General features: G+C 31.0%; 1 protein-coding gene across 1 annotated transcript; it reads left to right on the forward strand.

Moving 5' to 3' along the window:
• The first annotated feature begins 979 nt into the window (after nt 1-979).
• On the forward strand, nt 980-2,704 carry LOC132755233 (uncharacterized). Its single transcript, XM_060746054.1, has 2 exons — nt 980-1,172; nt 2,555-2,704. Exons 1-2 carry the CDS (start codon nt 996-998, stop codon nt 2,702-2,704), a joined length of 327 nt encoding a protein of 108 aa, XP_060602037.1. The 5' UTR covers nt 980-995.
• The last annotated feature ends 8,254 nt before the right edge of the window (nt 2,705-10,958 follow it).

The raw sequence follows: 10,958 nt of genomic DNA on the forward strand, positions 1-10,958 counted from the left end.
GTTTCCTAAATAATTTAATTTCCAATATTTCGTAACAGTTTATTATCTGTTTCTCTACATCTGAAACTATCTCATAATGTTTAACTTTATCCTCTGCTGTGTAAGTGTTGATAATAATTCACTGGTAAGATTCATATATAATGTAAAAGCAAAACTAAATTCAACGGTAATTTGTATACAATTTACTATTTAATTAGACTTTATAATCCGTACATTAATTGCCTTTTGATAAAGCCAGCTTATTAATTGAGCTCGGTCGAGGATCCGCACAAATAGCGTTCATTCCGGATGATCCAATTTAGGCCGAGAAAATGCCCGCTACGATTGCTGGGAATGAGTATGGAGTATATTGTCACAGCTATTTATCATACGGCGCTACCTTAATGTTTGAAAGAATTACAGAGTTACTTATACAAGAAAATAAACATGCAAACGTTATCATCAATCCATGTATGCTTAAAGGTAGATGCACGGCTTTCTGTTACTGTACTTTTAGCAACTTTCGCGATCACAATATTTCGCGTTTTCATAAGGATGACGTTTTCGCGGGGACGAACTCGTGAAATTATAGCGGCCACGAACTTCGCGAATATTACTTCGCTGTTGGCAAATGTATTACTAGTATCACAGTTGCGAATTTGTTCTCTCTATACTCGCAATCCAAGAATACAATATGTTTCCATAGCGGAAGGCGCTTACCTAAAATAATTGGAATACAGTATTCAATTATTGGTTAGGCAGCATTGTATTACATGTTTCCTTCTCGTTTCAAAATCTTATCATCATAAATATACGTCGTTATGATATTTTTTTCCATGTTGAATAATTGAATTTTTAGTTATTATGTAAATATACCATTGATTTATTTTCAACTTAAGGTGATTCAAGAAATGGGACATTAGGGAATAAGATGGTGGCAATGATCGGAGGTGGAAATGCATCATTATGTGAAGACTTACTAAAAAAAATATCACCTGGCACCAGCCGACGCCGACATGTGTTCTCCAAAGCCGTGTTCGATTGGGCAGGTCTATAAACCGTCAGTCAAAAAACGAAAGTTCTTTACATTTGGCCTGATTTACTACTTAGAGATGGACTTCAAAATTCTTACGAAACCAGGAATTTTGAATCTTAAACAGATGCAAAATACGGTCAGGGAATATTGTGAACAGGTAAAACACTGTTTTTGTTTGGTAAATAAAACAATTATATATCATTTTGAATGAGTTTGCCATTGGTGTCATATTTCGATCTAAAACATAAAAAAATGTAAGCAGAGCTGCTGAACTTTTATGTCACTCATGAAAGAAAAATGAAATGGTTGTTATGTTTAAACCATTTTTGTATTGTTTTATAGTTTCCAGCAAGTAACTCATTAGCCAATGATATGAACTGTTGTTTTTGTCTTTTGTTTTTGTTTAGCAATAAGTACATTTTATAGTGATTTAATATTTTGTTTACATTTTGCTAATTTTATAACAAATAATTTTTCATTACTGGCTATTTTCCTCAGGTAACAAACATCAAACATGCTCTATAATCTTAACTTAAGGTTTTCTAAACGTTACAACACTCATATTTGACCTTTCTAAAGAAGTAAATAGCTATTCGTTTCTGAGACATAATGTGCATTTAACATCAAACAATTTATACAATATATTGTCAATTTTTTAAAATGAATTAATATAAAATTCTGCTTTGATAAGACGAGGATATCAAATATCTAAAAGTTGGAAATGTGAGGAAAATCCTCATTTGCTGATAAAGTGTTGACCTTAAGTTTTACAACCGCTCATCCATTTATTAAATTTCTTTAAGTATTGATACGTGATAGATCTTCATTCGTTAGCAATTGTCTGGGATGAATTTGTAATAGTTGTCACGAATCCAAAGTACCTAAATAACCAAATCCGTGATTATTTTTTAAAGTAAATATATTGAAACAGAAAAAGAAATATTTACATACGTTGTTTTTTAACATAATTCTACCTTTAGCGGTATATGATTCCTCATACATTATCGTCCATCATGATTTTGTACGCTTTTATCTTATAAAATGACTCAAACTAATTATAACCTTTATCATTTTGGTTTTTGTTTAGTTTATTTGAAGTGCCTTTCCAAGTCTAAGCATTCGGAGAAAAGGTAAAAGGCAATACAAGTGCTCATTTTGCCATATTTGTTTCCAATTTCATACTCAATCTACTTTTAATGAATATTCAATAACTAACGTAGCACACGGAAATGTCTATAAATACCTTTCAGAATGTAGTTGATAAAATTGTTGGACAGTTTTATAATTGAGGTAGTTTGTATATTTCACCCTTAACAATTCGACTTATCAATAATTGGTCAATCAACATGTAAACAGCCAGTCTCTTGAAATATATATCGTATTCAGCTCGACTTGACAACGAAAAATGTCACAATGCTTTATTTTAGTAATGATATACGTATGTTTGAGTTACGGTGAATATAAAGAGGCTAGTTTGCATCAATGGGAAGTTTAAGTTACATTTACTTATACTACCTTTATATACATGTAATTTGACAGAGCTACGAGCATGCAACGACGGTGATGGGAATGTCTGAAGAGTACGCCTCTAGGAACTGCCAGGATGGACTCTACATTCCATTGTTGTTCTCTGCAGTTGGTCTAGACATTGACAATGTTTTTGCAGCCAAAGACATGCAAGGCTCCTAAGTTGGTAATGTTTATTTCTTTTACATTTGTGATTATGGCATCTCTGTATCGAATAAAGAAGGTCGTCATACAAGTGTTCACCGATATAAAGTCAACTCAAGCGTATGATGGATGGTTCTATCTCGTGCTGCTAAATATTTGACTTACAATTGAATAAGAAACGCTCCCTTGAGTGATGTAATTTTGGGTTTCGGGAGAACATTTTGAATGAACTGTACTTGAACATAGAAAGATGAACTTTTTGAATTTAGAAGTATTCGCAAAGTAACAACCATTAGTTTCATTTTACCTTCTTATATATGAATAAAATCATCAAACTATTTGATTAACATTATCTTATAAAAAGAAAACAAAAAAAAAACAAAAACAAAAAAAACATAATATTTAAAAAAAAAAATTGTTTGTTTTTCTACCCGCACACAAACATCAGTGCACCCAAAAATGTTATTTCAAATTAAAAAAAGATTATTAATATTATAATTTATATTATTATCATGGAAGCAGAGTCTTGTAAATATGGAATATGTAAATATGTCTGTACATTTAAATCGATATTTTCTTATTTATTTATTTTTTTGTTCTGTATTATGAAGGTGATATATTTTATCTGCATTTGCAGCCAACTTCTCAAAATATTGGAAATATTTCGTTGCTTGTTTTCAATTCATAATCATGTACTACATTGTTTAAAGGGTATGTAAGACAAACAAGTATATCATAAGTCTTGTTTTATGTTTGATTTAGCATGGACTCTTGGCGGAATACTGTATGAAGAAGAAAGAAACAGATATCAAGAATTGACTAGTCAATTAATGGAGCTGTAGAAATTGTCTACAAACACGGTTGACATGATTTAAAAATAAAAAACAACGCTTGTGCATTAAATACTTTCTATGTTATATTTTATGAAACATTCTATGTTTAAACAGTTTTTATTTTTCTTCAAATGTTGCCTTTGCTGAAGAATATGTAAGCTTACTTAGTGTTTCATTTTACATTTATTGACTTATCATAAATGCAATCTACATATGGCAAGAAAAACAGTTTTATATTTGCTATTAACGGAAAAGAATTCCGGTCAAAATTGACAGTGAATAAGAGCATTTAATAAGGGAAGTGAATGAGTACATTCCTTGAAAGATCGGCGAATGTTCTTTCTTGTTATATTTCGAAAATAAAAGAATTAATATCTTAAGTAATTAAAGCTCATACTATCCTACTGCAGTCTCCTGTTAAATATTACTATTGCATAACTGGAGTTAATTTTTGCTCTCCTCTTAAGTGCGTTTTATTGTTTTTGTGTCAACATAGACAATCACTTGGGGAATATTTTGAAAGGAAACGAATGTTGTTAATACACATTTCATCAGAATGCATGTAAATTAATCTGTGAACTGGTTTATAATTCAGTGTGTGTTAAGTTTACATAATTAGGTCAAAGCTTAAATGCAAATATGTTCCGCTACAAAAAATACCCTTTTGAAACACTAAACATATTTTACGGAAGACGTTTGCGGCCAAACACCTTCCGGCTTGAAAGTTTGGGAAAGTTAACCCTGTATGCAGTTTTAAAATACTGTTTCGAAAATCACTTTGAAAGAAGTCTCATAAAAGCTATAAGAACACATTTACAGAAGCCAAACGCTTCAATCAAGCTGATGTTGAAAATGATGTATTGCAGATAATGGCTACGTCTGTCTGTAAAAAATCATTAAACAGCTCACAAAATACAATGAGTAAAATGACACCTGAACCATTATCTCTTCTGTCAGAGCTGTCCTGTTAGCTCAATAGGCAAAACGTTGGAGGGTGAATTGGGATACCCGGGTTCGATTTTCGGACTGCACAGGTCACTTTTGTTTTTATTGATCATGAAAACCTTTCTATGGTCATTCGCACTGCTCTTGCATGCACATAAATTATTAGTTCTTTGCGAAAGTGAAGGCAACTAGTACTGGTAAACTGCTTGACAGCCTGACCAGAAACGATGCAATGACTGAACTGAGCTCTGGTAAATATGATGTGGCATACTGCCTTGATCCTGAGTGAAAATTATCACCACCATCATTTCCTGTCAATACTGAAACAGGTGTTAGGTTCATATGATGTACATGCATACTTAATAAAAGTTACTTTAAGCTTTCATTTATGTGCCTTAGTGTATTAATAGTTTTGCATGACTAAATTCTTAGACCTTCTAATATGTTACACTTGACTAATCCCTATTTCTTTGTGTCATTACATAACAATAACAATCTTATAATTGCCGAGAAGTTCCGTGCAATTTCAATTTAAAAAATCGAATCATTTCATGAATCATAGCTATTTAGCTTTAGAAATCATTGATAATGTGTCATTTACATAATGCTGAATTAAATTTCCATTTTATTTTCTAACTTTAACTTTTTAAACAGCAATCATTAGCTTTCTTTTAGTTTTTATTATTTTTTAGATTGCTAAAGTCAGTAAAACGTAGGAAATAAAATTTTAATATTCTACAAAAACAACATGTAAATGCTCGAGAAGTTGCATGTTATCGCACATTAATGTGATGTCATTTGTTTTGTATGGTATTGTTCATTATATAGTAGGTAAGATTTTTAACGTGTGGAAAGCACTGTATAAGCGTATCACGAGGGTTTTGGGTTCGAGTCCCAGGCTGCACATTTTTTCAAACCCTGTGACATTTGGCGATCAACAGGGACCGCGATGGTTAGAGCGACTAATCAATGTCACATTGTACAAGTAGCCTGAGAAATTCAATTTTATAACAGCGGTAAAGCATGTTTCGGTAGAGAACTCTCGTTCCTCCCTGAAAAGGGAAAAGGTGTGTAAGTTGCCGGACCACTCTATCGCTAGTGCGACGGGACGGTATTCTGTTGATTGAGTCCCGGTCAGGTGACACAATTATTATTTACACCCTTAGTTAATTGTGCCTTTTTTATTTTTTTAAATCGGTATCTTTACAACGTTATAGCATTGACTGAAAAGTCCTAGACTTAAGATTTTATTTAGAATAAAAACATTGAATTACTTTTGATGAGATATACATGTAACATGTTTTTAGGTCAATTTACAACAATATTTTTTTCATACAAGCATTTGGAAGCGTGCTTCTTTAGAATTCAAACAATTATTTTTGCAGCAGGTATATAGCTTTATATAATTATATATAGGCTAAGTTAATTGTAATTCAACAGCAACAACAACAACAACAGAATCCAATTTGTCACAGTAACCATTCATGTGCTGTATGAGACATTCTTTTGTCATATTAAAGAATAACATTATTCCATCCTCTTAGTTATAAAAACGGTAAACTTTGTTGGAGATGACAGTGTAAAATTTCGGACAATTTCGTTGAAGAGTTAACGACTTGCGAAACAATTAATTCTTCAATAAAAATAGATTACATTGTACTCTACAGAATATCTGATTAAATATGTAAATGTGAGATCGTTAAATCTAATATAATCAGGATACCGGTGATATTCTATGTGTAATATCTTAGATTATCTTCCTTTAAAATAGAGAAATTATTTTTAAATGAAGGACAAACGGACGTAGTTTTAAATTAAATTCAGTTTAAAGCAAGACATATTTTTTATATTTCAACGACACTGCGAATGAATATCAAATACTGCAGCCCACGAAACATGTAAGAAGTTAGTTTAAAACGTAAGTGATCGGATGTTGTCTATTAAATAACATTGTTCGTTAAGTGTTTATAATAAACATGTAATCCAGAAATAACAGGATACTATAACATTTGTAATATCATCCAATGAATTTTCAGAGCTATACAAAACATAATATGACAAAAACACGTATTTCAAGTACCACTCAACACGCTTATGAAAATCACATTTTATTCTCTTAAAAATTCTGCCAAATTCTATCGTTTTCATAAAATCCATAGAAAATATAAAAAAAAACTTGTAATTCACTTTAATTGATTTCACACATTGGACTAAATAGCTATGGAAATATGATGTTTAATTAGCTTTATATAAAAGAAATTGTCACTGTTCTGCTTAAATCTGTTTTTATAGAACAAAAAGTTAATTCTAACGTATTATTTCTATTCTGACAGAACTTACATTTATAATTATTTCATATTATACTCAAGGGTTTACCTATCACTGGAAAATTAAAACATATTTTTTTGTTCAGGACATTATAAAGTTTTAATGAATCGTATATGCGAAGCTTACGGTAGTTTCAACATTTTAAGTGTTCCCCGGAGAAACACGTCGAGGAGGCATTTATCCATCGCGTTTCGGAACAAGGCGTAAACGATTTCTGATCTACTCCGTTTCATGCAAGAATAAATCTTAAATTTTTTCTCGTCATCATGAGATAATTCAAGGGGGGAACTTTCAACAAATGGTAATTGATGCTAGATATATTTGAAGTCTTCGGATGTTAGGCATTGTAAATGGTAAATATCGGTGAAAACAATCTAGGCCATTTAACAATTCATAGATTTCTTTAATTGTAAACCTGACTTCACATTAAAAGAAGCTTTAAAATTGAAATTACTTATCACTTGAATTCTTTATATTTCAGACAAGTATTCATAAATAATGTATAATATAAATGTATTGCCCATTTTACGTACAATGAATGCTCATTTAGGTGCTGTTAAATATTTGTTACCAAACTTGGTTTCTAACTAAAATTTCACTCTTTTATACATTTTAGCAGAGAATATTGATTTCGGTAAGCAGCCCAAATACCTTTTTACATATTAAAACTAACAACATCTTAAAATTTTGAAAATACATGAATTGTATTAAAAACAGTGAAGTATGTGTTTGTAGTATTATTAAAATATCATTATTTATACAAAAAAGTGTGTGTCTTTGAATACTTTCTTAAATTCTTATTGCACGCATAAAAAGGTATATCATAATGCATAATGAAAATACAAATGTCTTAGATCAGTGCATGTAGTGTACTCTAGCCGTAAAGTGCTTATAACAAGAGTAAAATAAACAGACAAGCCACACAAACACGAACATTCAGTAATTAAATTTTATTGCATACGTTTCGGCTATAGGCCTTCATCAGTGCAAAACATAATAAAATTACCGGAAGCGACGTCATAACGGAACACGCGTTAAACGCGCGAAAAACGTTATTGCGTTTAGCGGCAAAAATATGATAACATGCAGAAACAAATATTTATGCTATAAATAAAGCTGGTACATCAACAGTGATACAGATGTCTATTAGACAGTGTTAATAAAAAAGAAGATAATAGACAAACATATTAATGTTCATATAACGCATTATAAATCAAACAATACTTTATTATTTAGTCCATTTGAAATCATAGTATTTAATTTATGGATCCAAAAAGATTCCTTACATAACCAGTCCATGTTGTTTTCTATAATTTCTATAGGTAAAAATGAAAAATCTGACAATGAACACTTATTATCGTTTGATCCGTAATGGATCGCAACATGTGAAACTGGATTTACGTCACAATTTCTTATATCAAATCTATGTTTATTCATTCTGCATGATATATTTTGATTAGTCTGACCTACGTATTGCTTTTTACAGCCTTTACATGTAATGAGGTAAATTACATTACGCGTAGTACAGTTAACATCATTGTGTAAATCAAAAGAACGACCTGTTATGCTGCTATTAAATTGTGAACCAACAATTATATTGTTACAATGTGAACATCTACTTCGTAAACATTGGCTAGATAAAAATGTGCGATCAAGTAAAGCACTTCTCATAAGATAATCTCGAATGTTTTTAGGACGTCTATATGCTAAAATAGGTTTGAACTTGGTATGTATATTTTTAACACTTTCCTTATCAGACAAAAGTAATAGATCCCAATATTTATTTAAGATTTCACAAATATTAGGCAGAGATGTATTAAAACATACAGTAACAGGTATTATTGAACTAGTATTTTTAACGACAGGACTAAGAGCATCATTTTGGGACATGCCTTCAATTTTAGAAAACGCTTTCTCAATAATAGATTTAGGATAATTTCTATTAGAAAAATATCTATTTAACGTATCTACAGACTGCTTGAAAATACCGTCATCGGAAATGACACGTCTATAACGTTTAGCTTGACTAAACGGGATACCACGCTTACATGATAAAGGAAGATTTTTTTTGATTTTTTTTATAACAAGAGTAGTTACACAACATTTTGTCCATCAATATGTCCTGATTTAGGACATTAATATCTTATGTACATCTACTGATTCATTTAACACATGTACTTAATATTAAGATGATATAGTTATTAAGATGTTTCCTTTTTATAAATAATGTATTTAATATAACAGCATATTATTTGTTTGCATCAAAAACAACCACAAAAGAGAATAAAGTTTCCTTTTAATTACGGTATTTGTATATCATAAAGGGTTTATTTAGTTTTTTTTTTTTTTTTTTTTTTTTTTTTTTTTTTTTGAAAACCGAATATTTTTTGTCAAAACGATTTGAAATATATTCTGTATTGTATAAAACTAATAAAGAAAATGATCAATCGTAAAAATACTAACGTGATACTGAAGGAAAACAAGTGTGCACATTTCATTTCCCCTTTTTCGCAGCGAAATCATTCCTTTGCTTGATAGACAAGTAAATGCACTAAAATACTTCGTTACGTGGTACCAATTAATAAGCATGTATCAACTATGTTACATAGATCAGCACGTGGCAAGGTTAATGATATGCATGGGCTATTTTTAGATTACCTCACCAAGAAGTTGAATTGCGTTCAGTAGATCTAAATATAACTCGATCATGCGTGATTTGGTAAGCAGGACCACCCTTTGAAGATGGAATAATACTACAGTCACCATTCTCTATTGTATAAAACTAATACAGACAAAAAACAATTATAAAAAAAACTAACTTTTGCGTCTTGAAAAACAATTAAAACGGAACAATTTCGTTTATAATTTATTACGGTTAAAACCGATAAATCAAGTAAAAATAGAAATCCTATTTATATAAACACACTGGGATTACCGAAGTAACTAAAGTAGCTTAGATTTCCGTAATATTACTTCGTCTGATTCCGCAGTATGACGGAATCGCCCGAATTGTCACGATTGCAATCGGAACTACATCGGCTATTATCATTAATCCGAAGAGTGACGGAAAAGGCCGAAAAGTTGCGATTGGCACGATTGCAGCTGGTTTCCCGTTCAATCATGCACCAACAGATGTAAGCAGGAAGCCACCTAACCGGAACAAGTTTTCCAAATGAAATGGCTTGCAGCCGTGGCTGCAAGCCAAAAACAGCATCCTTAAAAAAGTCTAACATGCCAAAATTGTAAATGTTGCAGACTCAGTTTGATTGAGTCAATTCATGTAGGCGCTACTGGAAAGTGCAAGTTACCGCCCACGCCACCTACCACCGGCTTAAGCAGAATTCAACATTAAGAAAAGAAAATGGTAAAATACATCAATAGAGACATTTTTAGTGGTGTCAATTTAAGCTCTGTCATTATTCAAAGAGAAGGGAAAAAATCATCTCTTGAAAATCCGTTCAACGCTATAAACTACCAGACGATTTAAATGATAATAACAACCCTGCAATGCTCTTAAACAGTTTTTTTAAACAGACATATGATACTTGTGAACTGACATCACGCCTCATTACGTTCAAATATTCAAAACTATTCAATTATTCATTGCTTTTAAATTCTCAAATGCTGTTCAAATACGTTAAAAATAAGGAATTGTTTGACAATGTCGCCGGTATCATGTTTTATGTTTTGTGTATCTTATTTATCAGTTGCATAAACCTTTCCTTGCAATTCTTTTCAATTGGTTGTAATGTGAGTCTACAAATTTAGCGTCTGTATTTTTTTTCCTTTTTCTTGAACAAACTATAAGTTTTATTATGAACAAACGTGTGACTTAAACTCCCTTCTGTATGATACTGTTAGACTAAAATATCAGGTGCATGTTACACCACCAAGTCTCGATATATTGTCACCGGACTAAGATTTGAAGCTTTATGCTTAGTACACCACTTACAGATAACCATAAAAAGAACACATTTTAAAAAAGATTGTTGCAAAATAATTGCATTGAATAATGTTAAAATTAGTACTGATTTAAATCATTGTAATTGATACACAATATTTCATTCATTTCAAATCACATTAACGGGTATAATGACTTTTGGTAAGTAATGCTATTTATTGTAATATGCATTCACTTAATGAATTATTTAATTTAAAAGGAACTC

This window comes from Ruditapes philippinarum, unplaced genomic scaffold (assembly GCF_026571515.1).
Source record: "Ruditapes philippinarum isolate M1 unplaced genomic scaffold, ASM2657151v2 ctg3363_1_1_1_1, whole genome shotgun sequence".
In the NCBI taxonomy this organism is placed as follows: Eukaryota; Metazoa; Mollusca; class Bivalvia; order Venerida; family Veneridae; genus Ruditapes; species Ruditapes philippinarum.